This window comes from Ranitomeya imitator, chromosome 6, assembly GCF_032444005.1.
Source record: "Ranitomeya imitator isolate aRanImi1 chromosome 6, aRanImi1.pri, whole genome shotgun sequence".
Lineage (NCBI taxonomy): Eukaryota > Metazoa > Chordata > Amphibia > Anura > Dendrobatidae > Ranitomeya > Ranitomeya imitator.
The window spans coordinates 5854989-5876217 of record NC_091287.1 but is presented as its reverse complement, the minus strand read 5'-3'; the positions used below and the strand labels follow the sequence as shown (position 1 = coordinate 5876217).

Genomic DNA, 21229 nt, shown 5'->3' with positions numbered 1-21229 from the left:
TGAAGCCCCCGGAGGTGGATGTGGGGGGCACATACTTTCTCCATATTAATGTCTATGGATGTAGATGAGGACAGTGAAGCCCCCGGAGGTGGATGTGGGGGGCACATACTGTCTCCATATTAATGTCTATGGATGTAGATGAGGACAAAGAAGCCCCCGGAGGTGGATGTGGGGGGCACATACTGTCTCCATATTAATGTCTATGGATGTAGATGAGGACAAAGAAGCCCCCGGAGGAGGATGTGGGGGGCACATACTTTCTCCATATTAATGTCTATGGATGTAGATGAGGACAAAGAAGCCCCCGGAGGAGGATGTGGGGGGCACATACTTTCTCCATATTAATGTCTATGGATGTAGATGAGGACAGTGAAGCCCCCGGAGGAGGATGTGGGGGGCACATACTGTCTCCATATTAATGTCTATGGATGTAGATGAGGACAGTGAAGCCCCCGGAGGAGGATGTGGGGGGCACATACTGTCTCCATATTAATGTCTATGGATGTAGATGAGGACAGAGAAGCCCCCGGAGGAGGATGTGGGGGGCACATACTTTCTCCATATTAATGTCTATGGATGTAGATGAGGACAGAGAAGCCCCCGGAGGAGGATGTGGGGGGCACATACTTTCTCCATATTAATGTCTATGGATGTAGATGAGGACAGTGAAGCCCCCGGAGGTGGATGTGGGGGGCACATACTTTCTCCATATTAATGTCTATGGATGTAGGTGAGGACAGAGAAGCCCCCGGAGGTGGATGTGGGGGGGCACATACTGTCTCCATATTAATGTCTATGGATGTAGATGAGGACAGAGAAGACCCCGGAGGAGGATGTGGGGGGCACATACTTTCTCCATATTAATGTCTATGGATGTAGATGAGGACAGTGAAGCCCCCGGAGGTGGATGTGGGGGGCACATACTTTCTCCATATTAATGTCTATGGATGTAGATGAGGACAGAGAAGCCCCCGGAGGAGGATGTGGGGGGCACATACTTTCTCCATATTAATGTCTATGGATGTAGATGAGGACAGTGAAGCCCCCGGAGGTGGATGTGGGGGGCACATACTGTCTCCATATTAATGTCTATGGATGTAGATGAGGACAGAGAAGCCCCCGGAGGAGGATGTGGGGGGCACATACTGTCTCCATATTAATGTCTATGGATGTAGAGGAGGACAGTGAAGCCCCCGGAGGAGGATGTGGGGGGCACATACTTTCTCCATATTAATGTCTATGGATGTAGATGAGGACAGAGAAGCCCCCGGAGGAGGATGTGGGGGGCACATACTGTCTCCATATTAATGTCTATGGATGTAGATGAGGACAGAGAAGACCCCGGAGGAGGATGTGGGGGGCACATACTGTCTCCATATTAATGTCTATGGATGTAGATGAGGACAGAGAAGCCCCCGGAGGTGGATGTGGGGGGCACATACTTTCTCCATATTAATGTCTATGGATGTAGATGAGGACAGTGAAGCCCCCGGAGGTGGATGTGGGGGGCACATACTTTCTCCATATTAATGTCTATGGATGTAGATGAGGACAGAGAAGCCCCCGGAGGAGGATGTGGGGGGCACATACTGTCTCCATATTAATGTCTATGGATGTAGATGAGGACAGAGAAGCCCCCGGAGGTGGATGTGGGGGGCACATACTTTCTCCATATTAATGTCTATGGATGTAGATGAGGACAGAGAAGCCCCCGGAGGAGGATGTGGGGGGCACATACTTTCTCCATATTAATGTCTATGGATGTAGATGAGGACAGAGAAGCCCCCGGAGGTGGATGTGGGGGGCACATACTTTCTCCATATTAATGTCTATGGATGTAGATGAGGACAGTGAAGCCCCCGGAGGAGGATGTGGGGGGCACATACTTTCTCCATATTAATGTCTATGGATGTAGATGAGGACAGTGAAGCCCCCGGAGGAGGATGTGGGGGCACATACTGTCTCCATATTAATGTCTATGGATGTAGATGAGGACAGTGAAGCCCCCGGAGGAGGATGTGGGGGGCACATACTGTCTCCATATTAATGTCTATGGATGTAGATGAGGACAGTGAAGCCCCCGGAGGTGGATGTGGGGGGCACATACTTTCTCCATATTAATGTCTATGGATGTAGATGAGGACAGAGAAGACCCCGGAGGAGGATGTGGGGGGCACATACTTTCTCCATATTAATGTCTATGGATGTAGATGAGGACAGTGAAGCCCCCGGAGGTGGATGTGGGGGGCACATACTTTCTCCATATTAATGTCTATGGATGTAGATGAGGACAGAGAAGCCCCCGGAGGAGGATGTGGGGGGCACATACTGTCTCCATATTAATGTCTATGGATGTAGATGAGGACAGTGAAGCCCCCGGAGGTGGATGTGGGGGGCACATACTTTCTCCATATTAATGTCTATAGATGTAGATGAGGACAGAGAAGCCCCCGGAGGAGGATGTGGGGGGCACATACTATCTCCATATTAATGTCTATGGATGTAGATGAGGACAGAGAAGCCCCCGGAGGAGGATGTGGGGGGCACATACTTTCTCCATATTAATGTCTATGGATGTAGATGAGGACAGTGAAGCCCCCGGAGGTGGATGTGGGGGGCACATACTATCTCCATATTAATGTCTATGGATGTAGATGAGGACAGTGAAGCCCCCGGAGGAGGATGTGGGGGGCACATACTATCTCCATATTAATGTCTATGGATGTAGATGAGGACAGTGAAGCCCCCGGAGGAGGATGTGGGGGGCACATACTTTCTCCATATTAATGTCTATGGATGTAGATGAGGACAGTGAAGCCCCCGGAGGAGGATGTGGGGGGCACATACTTTCCTCCATATTCTGTAGCTAGCCAGTGATGATTACCATTCCCCGTATACGAGGCCCCCGCCTCCCTACTCCTCAGCTCCTGTACCCACAGCTGTCACCTGCCCCTGTACTTACGGGCCCCTGGCTCCGGGCTCACGTGCCGCCGGTAGCTCCGGTGCTTGCTGCTGTGGATGTAGAGGCGGCTGTGCACGTCCCTCCTGTGCTGCGCCGCATCCATCTGAAGCCTGAGGACAGAAGAGCCGCAGCTATTTATACCGGGATGTGACTGAGGCGGCATCTGCTCCATCCCACCACACTGCTGTGCGAGCGGGGGGCCGCATCAAGGAGACAAAGGGTTAATGCACCAGAAGGGTTAATGCTGGCGGGACCCCTAACATAACCAGCTGGAAAATCCAGAATAATGCACGGTGCACAGACTCATTATACAGTGTTACACGTCAGGGCTTAAAGGGACAGTAACCTCATATATCAGTACTGGAGCGTTATAAGAGGGGCTGGTATCAGTCACATATGGTGTAATGTCTGGAGGTTATATCAGTACTGGAGCGTTATAAGAGGGGCTGGTATCAGTCACATATGGTGTAATGTCTGGAGGTTATATCAGTACTGGAGCGTTATAAGAGGGGCTGATATCAGTCACATATGGTGTAATGTCTGGGGTTATATCAGTACTGGAGCGTTATAAGAGGCTGATATCAGTCACATATGGTGTAATGTCTGGAGGTTATATCAGTACTGGAGCGTTATAAGAAGCTGATATCAGTCACATATGGTGTAATGTCTGGGGGTTATATCAGTACTGGAGCGTTATAAGAGGCTGATATCAGTCACATATGGTGTAATGTCTGGAGGTTATATCAGTACTGGAGCGTTATAAGAGAGGCTGATATCAGTCACATATGATGTAATGTCTGGGGGTTATATCAGTACTGGAGCGTTATAAGAGGCTGATATCAGTCACATATGGTGTAATGTCTGGGGGTTATATCAGTACTGGAGCGTTATAAGAGGGGCTGATATCAGTCACATATGGTGTAATGTCTGGGGGTTATATCAGTACTGGAGCGTTATAAGAGGCTGATATCAGTCACATATGGTGTAATGTCTGGGGGTTATATCAGTACTGGAGCGTTATAAGAGGGGCTGATATCAGTCACATATGGTGTAATGTCTGGGGGTTATATCAGTACTGGAGCGTTATAAGAGGCTGATATCAGTCACATATGGTGTAATGTCTGGGGGTTATATCAGTACTGGAGCGTTATAAGAGGGGCTGATATCAGTCACATATGGTGTAATGTCTGGGGGTCATATCAGTACTGGAGCGTTATAAGAGGCTGATATCAGTCACATATGGTGTAATGTCTGGGGTTATATCAGTACTGGAGCGTTATAAGAGGGGCTGATATCAGTCACATACGGTGTAATGTCTGGAGGTTATATCAGTACTGGAGTGTTATAAGAGGGGCTGATATCAGTCACATATGATGTAATGTCTGGGGGGTTATATCAGTACTGGAGCGTTATAAGAGGCTGATATCAGTCACATATGGTGTAATGTCTGGGGTTATATCAGTACTGGAGCGTTATAAGAGGGGCTGATATCAGTCACATATGGTGTAATGTCTGGGGGTTATATCAGTACTGGAGCGTTATAAGAGGGGCTGATATCAGTCACATATGATGTAATGTCGGGGGGTTATATCAGTACTGGAGCGTTATAAGAGGCTGATATCAGTCACATATGGTGTAATGTCTGGGGTTATATCAGTACTGGAGCGTTATAAGAGGGGCTGATATCAGTCACATATGGTGTAATGTCTGGATGTTATATCAGTACTGGAGCGTTATAAGAGGCTGATATCAGTCACATATGGTGTAATGTCTGGGGGTTATATCAGTACTGGAGCGTTATAAGAGGCTGATATCAGTCACATATGGTGTAATGTCTGGAGGTTATATCAGTACTGGAGCGTTATAAGAGGGGCTGGTATCAGTCACATATGGTGTAATGTCTGGAGGTTATATCAGTACTGGAGCGTTATAAGAAGCTGATATCAGTCACATATGGTGTAATGTCTGGAGGTTATATCAGTACTGGAGCGTTATAAGAGGGGCTGATATCAATCACATATGGTGTAATGTCTGGGGGTTATATCAGTACTGGAGCGTTATAAGAAGCTGATATCAGTCACATATGGTGTAATGTCTGGAGGTTATATCAGTACTGGAGCGTTATAAGAGAGGCTGATATCAGTCACATATGGTGTAATGTCTGGGGTTATATTAGTACTGGAGCATTATAAGAGGCTGATATCAGTCACATATGGTGTAATGTCTGGAGGTTATATCAGTACTGGAGCGTTATAAGAGGGGCTGATATCAGTCACATGTGGTGTAATGTCTGGGGTTATATCAGTACTGGAGCGTTATAAGAGGCTGATATCAGTCATATATCGTGTAATGTCTGGGGTTATATCAGTACTGGAGCGTTATAAGAGAGGCTGATATCAATCACATATGGTGTAATGTCTGGGGGTTATATCAGTACTGGAGCGTTATAAGAAGCTGATATCAATCACATATGGTGTAATGTCTGGAGGTTATATCAGTACTGGAGCGTTATAAGAAGCTGATATCAATCACATATGGTGTAATGTCTGGAGGTTATATCAGTACTGGAGCGTTATAAGAGGCTGATATCAGTCACATATGGTGTAATGTCTGGAGGTTATATTAGTACTGGAGAGTTATAAGAGGGGCTGATATCAGTCACATATGGTGTAATGTCTGGAGGTTATATCAGTACTGGAGCGTTATAAGAGGCTGATATCAGTCACATATGGTGTAATGTCTGGAGGTTATATCAGTACTGGAGCGTTATAAGAGGGGCTGATATCAGTCACATATGGTGTAATGTCTGGGGGTTATATCAGTACTGGAGCGTTATAAGAGGGGCTGACATCAGTCACATATGATGTAATGTCTGGGGGTTATATCAGTACTGGAGCGTTATAAGAGGGGCTGATATCAGTCACATATGTAATGTCTGGGGGTTATATCAGTACTGGAGCGTTATAAGAGGGGCTGATATCAGTCACATATGGTGTAATGTCTGGGGGTTATATCAGTACTGGAGCGTTATAAGAGGCTGATATCAGTCACATATGGTGTAATGTCTGGGGGTTATATCAGTACTGGAGCGTTATAAGAGGGGCTGATATCAGTCACATATGGTGTAATGTCTGGGGTTATATCAGTACTGGAGCGTTATAAGAGGCTGATATCAGTCACATATGGTGTAATGTCTGGGGTTATATCAGTACTGGAGCGTTATAAGAGGGGCTGATATCAGTCACATATGGTGTAATGTCTGGGGGTTATATCAGTACTGGAGCGTTATAAGAGGGGCAGATATCAGTCACATATGGTGTAATGTCTGGATGTTATATCAGCACTGGAGCGTTATAAGAGGCTGATATCAGTCACATATGGTGTAATGTCTGGGGGTTATATCAGTACTGGAGCGTTATAAGAGGCTGATATCAGTCACATATGGTGTAATGTCTGGGGGTTATATCAGTACTGGAGCGTTATAAGAGGCTGATATCAGTCACATATGGTGTAATGTCTGGGGTTATATTAGTACTGGAGCATTATAAGAGGCTGATATCAGTCACATATGGTGTAATGTCTGGAGGTTATATCAGTACTGGAGCGTTATAAGAGGGGCTGATATCAGTCACATGTGGTGTAATGTCTGGGGTTATATCAGTACTGGAGCGTTATAAGAGGCTGATATCAGTCATATATCGTGTAATGTCTGGGGTTATATCAGTACTGGAGCGTTATAAGAGAGGCTGATATCAATCACATATGGTGTAATGTCTGGGGGTTATATCAGTACTGGAGCGTTATAAGAAGCTGATATCAATCACATATGGTGTAATGTCTGGAGGTTATATCAGTACTGGAGCGTTATAAGAAGCTGATATCAATCACATATGGTGTAATGTCTGGGGGTTATATCAGTACTGGAGCGTTATAAGAAGCTGATATCAATCACATATGGTGTAATGTCTGGAGGTTATATCAGTACTGGAGCGTTATAAGAGAGGCTGATATCAGTCACATATGGTGTAATGTCTGGGGTTATATTAGTACTGGAGCGTTATAAGAGGCTGATATCAGTCATATATCGTGTAATGTCTGGGGGTTATATCAGTACTGGAGTGTTATAAGAGGGGCTGATATCAATCACATATGGTGTAATGTCTGGGGGTTATATCAGTACTGGAGCATTATAAGAGAGGCTGATATCAGTCACATATGGTGTAATGTCTGGAGGTTATATCAGTACTGGAGCGTTATAAGAGGGGCTGATATCAGTCACATATGGTGTAATGTCTGGGGGTTATATCAGTACTGGAGCGTTATAAGAGGGGCTGATATCAGTCACATAGTGTAATGTCTGGAGGTTATATCAGTACTGGAGCATTATAAGAGAGGCTGATATCAGTCACATATGGTGTAATGTCTGGAGGTTATATCAGTACTGGAGCGTTATAAGAGGGGCTGATATCAGTCACATATGATGTAATGTCTGGGGGTTATATCAGTACTGGAGCGTTATAAGAGGGGCTGATATCAGTCACATAGTGTAATGTCTGGAGGTTATATCAGTACTGGAGTGTTATAAGAGGCTGATATCAGTCACATATGGTGTAATGTCTGGGGTTATATCAGTACTGGAGCGTTATAAGAGAGGCTGATATCAGTCACATATGGTGTAATGTCTGGGGGTTATATCAGTACTGGAGCGTTATAAGAGGGGCTGATATCAGTCATATATCGTGTAATGTCTGGGGGTTATATCAGTACTGGAGTGTTATAAGAGGGGCTGATATCAGTCACATATGGTGTAATGTCTGGGGGTTATATCAGTACTGGAGCGTTATAAGAGGGGCTGATATCAGTCACATATGGTGTAATGTCTGGAGGTTATATCAGTACTGGAGCGTTATAAGAGGGGCTGATATCAGTCACATATGATGTAATGTCTGGGGGTTATATCAGTACTGGAGCGTTATAAGAGGGGCTGATATCAATCACATATGGTGTAATGTCTGGAGGTTATATCAGTACTGGAGCGTTATAAGAGGGGCTGATATCAGTCACATATGGTGTAATGTCTGGGGTTATATCAGTACTGGAGCGTTATAAAAGGGGCTGATATCAGTCACATATGGTGTAATGTCTGGGGTTATATCAGTACTGGAGCGTTATAAGAGAGGCTGATATCAGTCACATATGGTGTAATGTCTGGGGGTTATATCAGTACTGGAGCGTTATAAGAGGGGCTGATATCAGTCACATATGGTGTAATGTCTGGGGGTTATATCAGTACTGTAGCGTTATAAGAGGGGCTGATATCAATCACATATGGTGTAATGTCTGGAGGTTATATCAGTACTGGAGCGTTATAAGAGGGGCTGATATCAGTCACATATGGTGTAATGTCTGGGGGTCATATCAGTACTGGAGCGTTATAAGAGGGGCTGATATCAGTCACATATGGTGTAATGTCTGGGGTTATATCAGTACTGGAGCGTTATAAGAGGCTGATATCAGTCACATATGGGGTAATGTCTGGGGTTATATCAGTACTGGAGCGTTATAAGAGGGGCTGATATCAGTCACATATGGTGTAATGTCTGGAGGTTATATCAATACTGGAGCGTTATAAGAGGGGCTGATATCAGTCACATGTGGTGTAATGTCTGGGGGTTATATCAGTACTGGAGCGTTATAAGAGGGGCTGATATCAGTCACATATGGTGTAATGTCTGGAGGTTATATCAGTACTGGAGCGTTATAAGAGGCTGATATCAGTCACATATGGTGTAATGTCTGGAGGTTATATCAGTACTGGAGCGTTATAAGGGGCTGATATCAGTCACATATGATGTAATGTCTGGGGGTTATATCAGTACTGGAGCATTATAAGAGGCTGATATCAGTCACATATGGTGTAATGTCTGGGGGTTATATCAGTACTGGAGCGTTATAAGAGGCTGATATCAGTCACATATGATGTAATGTCTGGGGGTTATATCAGTACTGGAGCGTTATAAGAGGGGCTGATATCAGTCATATATGGTGTAATGTCTGGGGGTTATATCAATACTGGAGCATTATAAGAGGCTGATATCAGTCACATATGGTGTAATGTCTGGGGGTTATATCAGTACTGGAGCGTTATAAGAGGCTGATATCAGTCACATGTGGTGTAATGTCTGGGGGTTATATCAGTACTGGAGCGTTATAAGAGGGGCTGATATCAGTCACATATGGTGTAATGTCTGGAGGTTATATCAGTACTGGAGCGTTATAAGAGGCTGATATCAGTCACATATGGTGTAATGTCTGGAGGTTATATCAGTACTGGAGCGTTATAAGGGGCTGATATCAGTCACATATGATGTAATGTCTGGGGGTTATATCAGTACTGGAGCATTATAAGAGGCTGATATCAGTCACATATGGTGTAATGTCTGGGGGTTATATCAGTACTGGAGCGTTATAAGAGGCTGATATCAGTCACATATGGTGTAATGTCTGGGGGTTATATCAGTACTGGAGCGTTATAAGAGGGGCTGATATCAGTCACATATGGTGTAATGTCTGGGGGTTATATCAGTACTGGAGCGTTATAAGAGGGGCTGATATCAGTCACATATGGTGTAATGTCTGGGGTTATATCAGTACTGGAGCGTTATAAAAGGGGCTGATATCAGTCACATATGGTGTAATGTCTGGGGGTTATATCAGTACTGGAGCGTTATAAGAGGGGCTGATATCAGTCACATATGGTGTAATGTCTGGGGTTATATCAGTACTGGAGCGTTATAAGAGGCTGATATCAGTCACATATGGTGTAATGTCTGGGGGTTATATCAGTACTGGAGCGTTATAAGAGGGGCTGATATCAATCACATATGGTGTAATGTGACTGATGGTTATATGGAGCGTTATAAGAGGGGCTGATATCAGTCATATATGGTGTAATGTCTGGGGGTTATATCAGTACTGGAGCGTTATAAGAGGGGCTGATATCAGTCACATATGGTGTAATGTGACTGATGGTTATATGGAGCGTTATAAGAGGGGCTGATATCAGTCATATATGGTGTAATGTCTGGGGGTTATATCAGTACTGGAGCGTTATAAGAGGGGCTGATATCAGTCACATATGGTGTAATGTCTGGGGGTTATATCAGTACTGGAGCGTTATAAGAGGGGCTGATATCAGTCACATATGGTGTAATGTCTGGGGTTATATCAGTACTGGAGCGTTATAAAAGGGGCTGATATCAGTCACATATGGTGTAATGTCTGGGGGTTATATCAGTACTGGAGCGTTATAAGAGAGGCTGATATCAGTCACATATGGTGTAATGTCTGGGGGTTATATCAGTACTGGAGCGTTATAAGAGGGGCTGATATCAGTCACATATGGTGTAATGTGACTGATGGTTATATGGAGCGTTATAAGAGGGGCTGATATCAGTCATATATGGTGTAATGTCTGGGGGTTATATCAGTACTGGAGCGTTATAAGAGGGGCTGATATCAGTCACATATGGTGTAATGTCTGGGGGTTATATCAGTACTGGAGCGTTATAAGAGGGGCTGATATCAGTCACATATGGTGTAATGTCTGGGGGTTATATCAGTACTGGAGCGTTATAAGAGGGGCTGATATCAGTCACATATGGTGTAATGTCTGGGGTTATATCAGTACTGGAGCGTTATAAAAGGGGCTGATATCAGTCACATATGGTGTAATGTCTGGGGGTTATATCAGTACTGGAGCGTTATAAGAGAGGCTGATATCAGTCACATATGGTGTAATGTCTGGGGGTTATATCAGTACTGGAGCGTTATAAGAGGGGCTGATATCAATCACATATGGTGTAATGTCTGGGGGTTATATCAGTACTGGAGCGTTATAAGAGGGGCTGATATCAGTCACATATGGTGTAATGTCTGGGGGTTATATCAGTACTGGAGCGTTATAAGAGGGGCTGATATCAGTCACATATGGTGTAATGTCTGGGGTTATATCAGTACTGGAGCGTTATAAAAGGGGCTGATATCAGTCACATATGGTGTAATGTCTGGGGGTTATATCAGTACTGGAGCGTTATAAGAGAGGCTGATATCAGTCACATATGGTGTAATGTCTGGGGGTTATATCAGTACTGGAGCGTTATAAGAGGGGCTGATATCAATCACATATGGTGTAATGTCTGGAGGTTATATCAGTACTGGAGCGTTATAAGAGGGGCTGATATCAGTCACATATGGTGTAATGTCTGGGGGTTATATCAGTACTGGAGCGTTATAAGAGGGGCTGATATCAGTCACATATGGTGTAATGTCTGGGGGTCATATCAGTACTGGAGCGTTATAAGAGGCTGATATCAGTCACATATGGTGTAATGTCTGGGGTTATATCAGTACTGGAGCGTTATAAGAGAGGCTGATATCAGTCACATATGGTGTAATGTCTGGGGGTTATATCAGTACTGGAGCGTTATAAGAGGGGCTGATATCAATCACATATGGTGTAATGTCTGGAGGTTATATCAGTACTGGAGCGTTATAAGAGGGGCTGATATCAGTCACATATGGTGTAATGTCTGGGGGTTATATCAGTACTGGAGCGTTATAAGAGGGGCTGATATCAGTCACATATGGTGTAATGTCTGGGGGTCATATCAGTACTGGAGCGTTATAAGAGGGGCTGATATCAGTCACATATGGTGTAATGTCTGGGGTTATATCAGTACTGGAGCGTTATAAGAGGCTGATATCAGTCACATATGGGGTAATGTCTGGGGTTATATCAGTACTGGAGCGTTATAAGAGGGGCTGATATCAGTCACATATGGTGTAATGTCTGGAGGTTATATCAATACTGGAGCGTTATAAGAGGGGCTGATATCAGTCACATGTGGTGTAATGTCTGGGGGTTATATCAGTACTGGAGCGTTATAAGAGGGGCTGATATCAGTCACATATGGTGTAATGTCTGGAGGTTATATCAGTACTGGAGCGTTATAAGAGGCTGATATCAGTCACATATGGTGTAATGTCTGGAGGTTATATCAGTACTGGAGCGTTATAAGGGGCTGATATCAGTCACATATGATGTAATGTCTGGGGGTTATATCAGTACTGGAGCGTTATAAGAGGCTGATATCAGTCACATATGGTGTAATGTCTGGGGGTTATATCAGTACTGGAGCGTTATAAGAGGGGCTGATATCAGTCACATATGGTGTAATGTCTGGGGGTTATATCAGTACTGGAGCGTTATAAGAGGGGCTGATATCAGTCACATATGGTGTAATGTCTGGGGGTTATATCAGTACTGGAGCGTTATAAGAGGGGCTGATATCAGTCATATATCGTGTAATGTCTGGGGTTATATCAGTACTGGAGCATTATAAGAGGGGCTGATATCAGTCACATATGATGTAATGTCTGGGGGTTATATCAGTACTGGAGCGTTATAAGAGGGGCTGATATCAGTCACATATGGTGTAATGTTTGGAGGATATATCAGTACTGGAGCATTATAAGAGAGGCTGATATCAGTCACATATGGTGTAATGTCTGGAGGTTATATCAGTACTGGAGCGTTATAAGAGGGGCTGATATCAGTCACATATGGTGTAATGTCTGGGGTTATATCAGTACTGGAGCGTTATAAGAGGGGCTGATATCAGTCATATATGATGTAATGTCTGGGGGTTATATCATTACTGGAGCGTTATAAGAGAGGCTGATATCAGTCACATATGGTGTAATGTCTGGAGGTTATATCAGTACTGGAGCGTTATAAGAGGGGCTGATATCAGTCACATATGGTGTAATGTCTGGGGGTTATATCAGTACTGGAGCGTTATAAGAGAGGCTGATATCAGTCACATATGGTGTAATGTCTGGGGGTTATATCAGTACTGGAGCGTTATAAGAGGGGCTGATATCAGTCACATATGGTGTAATGTCTGGAGGTTATATCAGTACTGGAGCATTATAAGAGGCTGATATCAGTCACATATGGTGTAATGTATGGAGGTTATATCAGTACTGGAGCGTTATAAGAGGGGCTGATATCAGTCACATATGGTGTAATGTCTGGGGGTTATATCAGTACTGGAGCGTTATAAGAGGGGCTGATATCAGTCACATATGGTGTAATGTCTGGGGTTATATCAGTACTGGAGCATTATAAGAGGCTGATATCAGTCACATATGATGTAATGTCTGGGGGTTATATCAGTACTGGAGCGTTATAAGAGAGGCTGATATCAGTCACATATGGTGTAATGTCTGGAGGTTATATCAGTACTGGAGCGTTATAAGGGGCTGATATCAGTCACATATGGTGTAATGTCTGGGGTTATATCAGTACTGGAGCATTATAAGAGAGGCTGATATCAGTCACATATGGTGTAATGTCTGGAGGTTATATCAGTACTGGAGCGTTATAAGAGGGGCTGATATCAGTCACATATGGTGTAATGTCTGGGGGTCATATCAGTACTGGAGCGTTATAAGAGGCTGATATCAGTCACATATGGGGTAATGTCTGGGGTTATATCAGTACTGGAGCGTTATAAGAGGGGCTGATATCAGTCACATATGGTGTAATGTCTGGGGGTTATATCAGTACTGGAGCGTTATAAGAGGCTGATATCAGTCACCTATGATGTAATGTCTGGAGCGTTATAAGAGGCTGATATCAGTCACATATGGTGTAATGTCTGGGGGTTATATCAGTACTGGAGCGTTATAAGAGGGGCTGATATCAGTCACATATGGTGTAATGTCTGGGGGTTATATCAGTACTGGAGCGTTATAAGAGGGGCTGATATCAGTCACATATGGTGTAATGTCTGGGGGTTATATCAGTACTGGAGCATTATAAGAGGGGCTGATATCAGTCACATATGGTATAATGTCTGGAGGTTATATCAGTACTGGAGCGTTATAAGAGGGGCTGATATCAGTCACATATGGTGTAATGTCTGGAGGTTATATCAGTACTGGAGCGTTATAAGAGGGGCTTTTATCAGTCACATATGGTGTAATGTCTGGGGGTTATATCAGTACTGGAGCGTTATAAGAGGCTGATATCAGTCACATATGGGGTAATGTCTGGGGTTATATCAGTACTGGAGCGTTATAAGAGGCTGATATCAGTCACATATGGTGTAATGTCTGGAGGTTATATCAGTACTGGAGCGTTATAAGAGGCTGATATCAGTCACATATGGTGTAATGTCTGGGGGTTATATCAGTACTGGAGCGTTATAAGAGGGGCTGATATCAGTCACATATGGTGTAATGTCTGGAGGTTATATCAGTACTGGAGCGTTATAAGAGGGGCTGATATCAGTCACATATGGTGTAATGTCTGGGGGTTATATCAGTACTGGAGCGTTATAAGAGGGGCTGATATCAGTCACATATGGGGTAATGTCTGGGGTTATATCAGTACTGGAGCGTTATAAGAGGCTGATATCAGTCACATATGGTGTAATGTCTGGAGGTTATATCAGTACTGGAGCGTTATAAGAGGGGCTGATATCAGTCACATATGATGTAATGTCTGGAGGTTATATCAGTACTGGAGCGTTATAAGAGGCTGATATCAGTCACATATGGTGTAATGTCTGGGGGTTATATCAGTACTGGAGCGTTATAAGAGGGGCTGATATCAGTCACATATGGTGTAATGTCTGGAGGTTATATCAGTACTGGAGCGTTATAAGAGGCTGATATCAGTCACATATGGGGTAATGTCTGGAGGTTATATCAGTACTGGAGCGTTATAAGAGGGGCTGATATCAGTCACATATGGTGTAATGTCTGGAGGTTATATCAGTACTGGAGCGTTATAGGAGGCTGATATCAGTCACATATGGTGTAATGTCTGGAGGTTATATCAGTACTGGAGCGTTATAGGAGGCTGATATCAGTCACATATGATGTAATGTCTGGGGGTTATATCAGTACTGGAGCGTTATAAGAGGGGCTGATATCAGTCACATATGGTGTAATGTCTGGGGGTTATATCAGTACTGGAGCGTTATAAGAGGGGCTGATATCAGTCACATATGGTGTAATGTCTGGAGGTTATATCAGTACTGGAGCGTTATAAGAGGGGCTGATATCAGTCACATATGGTGTAATGTCTGAGGGTTATATCAGTACTGGAGCGTTATAAGAGGGGCTGATATCAGTCACATGTGGTGTAATGTCTGGAGGTTATATCAGTACTGGAGCGTTATAAGAGGGGCTGATAATAGTCATATATCGTGTAATGTCTGGGGTTATATCAGTACTGGAGCGTTATAAGAGGGGCTGACATCAGTCACATATGGTGTAATGTCTGAGGGTTATATCAGTACTGGAGCATTATAAGAGGGGCTGACATCAGTCACATATGGGGTAATGTCTGAGGGTTATATCAGTACTGGAGTGTTATAAGAGGCTGATAATAGTCATACATCGTGTAATTTCTGGAGGTTATATCAGTACTGGAGCGTTATAAGAAGCTGATATCAGTCACATACGGTGTAATGTCTGGGGGTTATATCAGTACTGGAGCGTTATAAGAGGGGCTGATAATAGTCATATATCGTGTAATGTCTGGAGGTTATATCAGTACTGGAGCATTATAAGAGGGGCTGATATCAGTCACATATGATGTAATGTCTGGAGGTTATATCAGTACTGGAGCATTATAAGAGGGGCTGACATCAGTCACATATGGTGTAATGTCTGAGGGTTATATCAGTACTGGAGCGTTATAAGAAGCTGATATCAGTCACATACGGTGTAATGTCTGGGGGTTATATCAGTACTGGAGCGTTATAAGAGGGGCTGATAATAGTCATATATCGTGTAATGTCTGGAGGTTATATCAGTACTGGAGCATTATAAGAGGGGCTGATATCAGTCACATATGATGTAATGTCTGGAGGTTATATCAGTACTGGAGCATTATAAGAGGGGCTGACATCAGTCACATATGGGGTAATGTCTGAGGGTTATATCAGTACTGGAACGAGGGGCTGACATCAGTCACATATGGTGTAATGTCTGGAGGTTATATCAGTACTGGAGCGTTATAAAAGGGGCTGATATCAGTCACATATGGTGTAATGTCTGGGGGTTATATCAGTACTGGAGCGTTATAAGAGAGGCTGATATCAGTCACATATGGTGTAATGTCTGGGGGTTATATCAGTACTGGAGCGTTATAAGAGGGGCTGATATCAATCACATATGGTGTAATGTCTGGAGGTTATATCAGTACTGGAGCGTTATAAGAGGGGCTGATATCAGTCACATATGGTGTAATGTCTGGGGGTTATATCAGTACTGGAGCGTTATAAGAGGGGCTGATATCAGTCACATATGGTGTAATGTCTGGGGGTCATATCAGTACTGGAGCGTTATAAGAGGGGCTGATATCAGTCACATATGGTGTAATGTCTGGGGGTCATATCAGTACTGGAGCGTTATAAGAGGCTGATATCAGTCACATATGGTGTAATGTCTGGGGTTATATCAGTACTGGAGCGTTATAAGAGGCTGATATCAGTCACATATGGGGTAATGTCTGGGGTTATATCAGTACTGGAGCGTTATAAGAGGGGCTGATATCAGTCACATATGGTGTAATGTCTGGAGGTTATATCAATACTGGAGCGTTATAAGAGGGGCTGATATCAGTCACATGTGGTGTAATGTCTGGGGGTTATATCAGTACTGGAGCGTTATAAGAGGGGCTGATATCAGTCACATATGGTGTAATGTCTGGAGGTTATATCAGTACTGGAGCGTTATAAGAGGCTGATATCAGTCACATATGGTGTAATGTCTGGAGGTTATATCAGTACTGGAGCGTTATAAGGGGCTGATATCAGTCACATATGATGTAATGTCTGGGGGTTATATCAGTACTGGAGCGTTATAAGAGGCTGATATCAGTCACATATGGTGTAATGTCTGGGGGTTATATCAGTACTGGAGCGTTATAAGAGGGGCTGATATCAGTCACATATGGTGTAATGTCTGGGGGTTATATCAGTACTGGAGCGTTATAAGAGGGGCTGATATCAGTCACATATGGTGTAATGTCTGGGGGTTATATCAGTACTGGAGCGTTATAAGAGGGGCTGATATCAGTCATATATCGTGTAATGTCTGGGGTTATATCAGTACTGGAGCATTATAAGAGGGGCTGATATCAGTCACATATGATGTAATGTCTGGGGGTTATATCAGTACTGGAGCGTTATAAGAGGGGCTGATATCAGTCACATATGGTGTAATGTTTGGAGGATATATCAGTACTGGAGCATTATAAGAGAGGCTGATATCAGTCACATATGGTGTAATGTCTGGAGGTTATATCAGTACTGGAGCGTTATAAGAGGGGCTGATATCAGTCACATATGGTGTAATGTCTGGGGTTATATCAGTACTGGAGCGTTATAAGAGGGGCTGATATCAGTCATATATGATGTAATGTCTGGGGGTTATATCATTACTGGAGCGTTATAAGAGAGGCTGATATCAGTCACATATGGTGTAATGTCTGGAGGTTATATCAGTACTGGAGCGTTATAAGAGGGGCTGATATCAGTCACATATGGTGTAATGTCTGGGGGTTATATCAGTACTGGAGCGTTATAAGAGAGGCTGATATCAGTCACATATGGTGTAATGTCTGGGGGTTATATCAGTACTGGAGCGTTATAAGAGGGGCTGATATCAGTCACATATGGTGTAATGTCTGGAGGTTATATCAGTACTGGAGCATTATAAGAGGCTGATATCAGTCACATATGGTGTAATGTATGGAGGTTATATCAGTACTGGAGCGTTATAAGAGGGGCTGATATCAGTCACATATGGTGTAATGTCTGGGGGTTATATCAGTACTGGAGCGTTATAAGAGGGGCTGATATCAGTCACATATGGTGTAATGTCTGGGGTTATATCAGTACTGGAGCATTATAAGAGGCTGATATCAGTCACATATGATGTAATGTCTGGGGGTTATATCAGTACTGGAGCGTTATAAGAGAGGCTGATATCAGTCACATATGGTGTAATGTCTGGAGGTTATATCAGTACTGGAGCGTTATAAGGGGCTGATATCAGTCACATATGGTGTAATGTCTGGGGTTATATCAGTACTGGAGCATTATAAGAGAGGCTGATATCAGTCACATATGGTGTAATGTCTGGAGGTTATATCAGTACTGGAGCGTTATAAGAGGGGCTGATATCAGTCACATATGGTGTAATGTCTGGGGGTCATATCAGTACTGGAGCGTTATAAGAGGCTGATATCAGTCACATATGGGGTAATGTCTGGGGTTATATCAGTACTGGAGCGTTATAAGAGGGGCTGATATCAGTCACATATGGTGTAATGTCTGGGGGTTATATCAGTACTGGAGCGTTATAAGAGGCTGATATCAGTCACCTATGATGTAATGTCTGGAGCGTTATAAGAGGCTGATATCAGTCACATATGGTGTAATGTCTGGGGGTTATATCAGTACTGGAGCGTTATAAGAGGGGCTGATATCAGTCACATATGGTGTAATGTCTGGGGGTTATATCAGTACTGGAGCGTTATAAGAGGGGCTGATATCAGTCACATATGGTGTAATGTCTGGGGGTTATATCAGTACTGGAGCATTATAAGAGGGGCTGATATCAGTCACATATGGTATAATGTCTGGAGGTTATATCAGTACTGGAGCGTTATAAGAGGGGCTGATATCAGTCACATATGGTGTAATGTCTGGAGGTTATATCAGTACTGGAGCGTTATAAGAGGGGCTTTTATCAGTCACATATGGTGTAATGTCTGGGGGTTATATCAGTACTGGAGCGTTATAAGAGGCTGATATCAGTCACATATGGGGTAATGTCTGGGGTTATATCAGTACTGGAGCGTTATAAGAGGCTGATATCAGTCACATATGGTGTAATGTCTGGAGGTTATATCAGTACTGGAGCGTTATAAGAGGCTGATATCAGTCACATATGGTGTAATGTCTGGGGGTTATATCAGTACTGGAGCGTTATAAGAGGGGCTGATATCAGTCACATATGGTGTAATGTCTGGAGGTTATATCAGTACTGGAGCGTTATAAGAGGGGCTGATATCAGTCACATATGGTGTAATGTCTGGGGGTTATATCAGTACTGGAGCGTTATAAGAGGGGCTGATATCAGTCACATATGGGGTAATGTCTGGGGTTATATCAGTACTGGAGCGTTATAAGAGGCTGATATCAGTCACATATGGTGTAATGTCTGGAGGTTATATCAGTACTGGAGCGTTATAAGAGGGGCTGATATCAGTCACATATGATGTAATGTCTGGAGGTTATATCAGTACTGGAGCGTTATAAGAGGCTGATATCAGTCACATATGGTGTAATGTCTGGGGGTTATATCAGTACTGGAGCGTTATAAGAGGGGCTGATATCAGTCACATATGGTGTAATGTCTGGAGGTTATATCAGTACTGGAGCGTTATAAGAGGCTGATATCAGTCACATATGGGGTAATGTCTGGAGGTTATATCAGTACTGGAGCGTTATAAGAGGGGCTGATATCAGTCACATATGGTGTAATGTCTGGAGGTTATATCAGTACTGGAGCGTTATAGGAGGCTGATATCAGTCACATATGGTGTAATGTCTGGAGGTTATATCAGTACTGGAGCGTTATAGGAGGCTGATATCAGTCACATATGATGTAATGTCTGGGGGTTATATCAGTACTGGAGCGTTATAAGAGGGGCTGATATCAGTCACATATGGTGTAATGTCTGGGGGTTATATCAGTACTGGAGCGTTATAAGAGGGGCTGATATCAGTCACATATGGTGTAATGTCTGGAGGTTATATCAGTACTGGAGCGTTATAAGAGGGGCTGATATCAGTCACATATGGTGTAATGTCTGAGGGTTATATCAGTACTGGAGCGTTATAAGAGGGGCTGATATCAGTCACATGTGGTGTAATGTCTGGAGGTTATATCAGTACTGGAGCGTTATAAGAGGGGCTGATAATAGTCATATATCGTGTAATGTCTGGGGTTATATCAGTACTGGAGCGTTATAAGAGGGGCTGACATCAGTCACATATGGTGTAATGTCTGAGGGTTATATCAGTACTGGAGCATTATAAGAGGGGCTGACATCAGTCACATATGGGGTAATGTCTGAGGGTTATATCAGTACTGGAGCGTTATAAGAGGGGCTGATATCAGTCACATATGGTGTAATGTCTGAGGGTTATATCAGTACTGGAGCGTTATAAGAAGCTGATATCAGTCACATACGGTGTAATGTCTGGGGGTTATATCAGTACTGGAGCGTTATAAGAGGGGCTGATAATAGTCATATATCGTGTAATGTCTGGAGGTTATATCAGTACTGGAGCATTATAAGAGGGGCTGATATCAGTCACATATGATGTAATGTCTGGAGGTTATATCAGTACTGGAGCATTATAAGAGGGGCTGACATCAGTCACATATGGTGTAATGTCTGAGGGTTATATCAGTACTGGAGCGTTATAAGAAGCTGATATCAGTCACATACGGTGTAATGTCTGGGGGTTATATCAGTACTGGAGCGTTATAAGAGGGGCTGATAATAGTCATATATCGTGTAATGTCTGGAGGTTATATCAGTACTGGAGCATTATAAGAGGGGCTGATATCAGTCACATATGATGTAATGTCTGGAGGTTATATCAGTACTGGAGCATTATAAGAGGGGCTGACATCAGTCACATATGGGGTAATGTCTGAGGGTTATATCAGTACTGGAACGAGGGGCTGACATCAGTCACATATGGTGTAATGTCTGGAGGTTATATCAGTACTGGAACGAGGGGCGGATATACCGCATGTGCAGCTGCTCCGGGGCCCGGAGGTGGAGGGGGGCCCCTGCAGAGTGGCTAACACTGAGGGCAATCTGGCCTATCTATGCGGCCCCTGAGGCTCTGGGGGGGTTCCTGGCCAGATTGCCCTCATGTGCGGCAGGCAGGGAGCGGTCCCTGCAGCTCCGCTGCCTATGGGAGAAAATGGCAGCGGAGCTGCAGGGATCCCTCCTGACTCCCTGTCTGACACAGCAGCGCGGCTGGATGACATCATCATTCAGCAGCTGTGCTAGAGAGGAAGCTGCCGGCGAAAAAGATGCTGTGCCTGCGGGGAAAGTGTGGAGAGGTGAGTTGTCCTGTATGTCTGTGTGTGTGT

General features: G+C 43.9%; 1 protein-coding gene across 1 annotated transcript in view; it reads right to left on the bottom strand.

Moving 5' to 3' along the window:
* OBSCN (obscurin, cytoskeletal calmodulin and titin-interacting RhoGEF) overlaps positions 1-21229 on the bottom strand; it is a 655700-nt gene that overhangs the window by 121996 nt on the left and 512475 nt on the right. The window contains exon 91 of the mRNA XM_069730488.1: positions 2963-3072. Within this exon, the coding sequence (XP_069586589.1) occupies positions 2963-3072 (110 nt within the window). The remainder of the gene's footprint in view (positions 1-2962; positions 3073-21229) is intronic.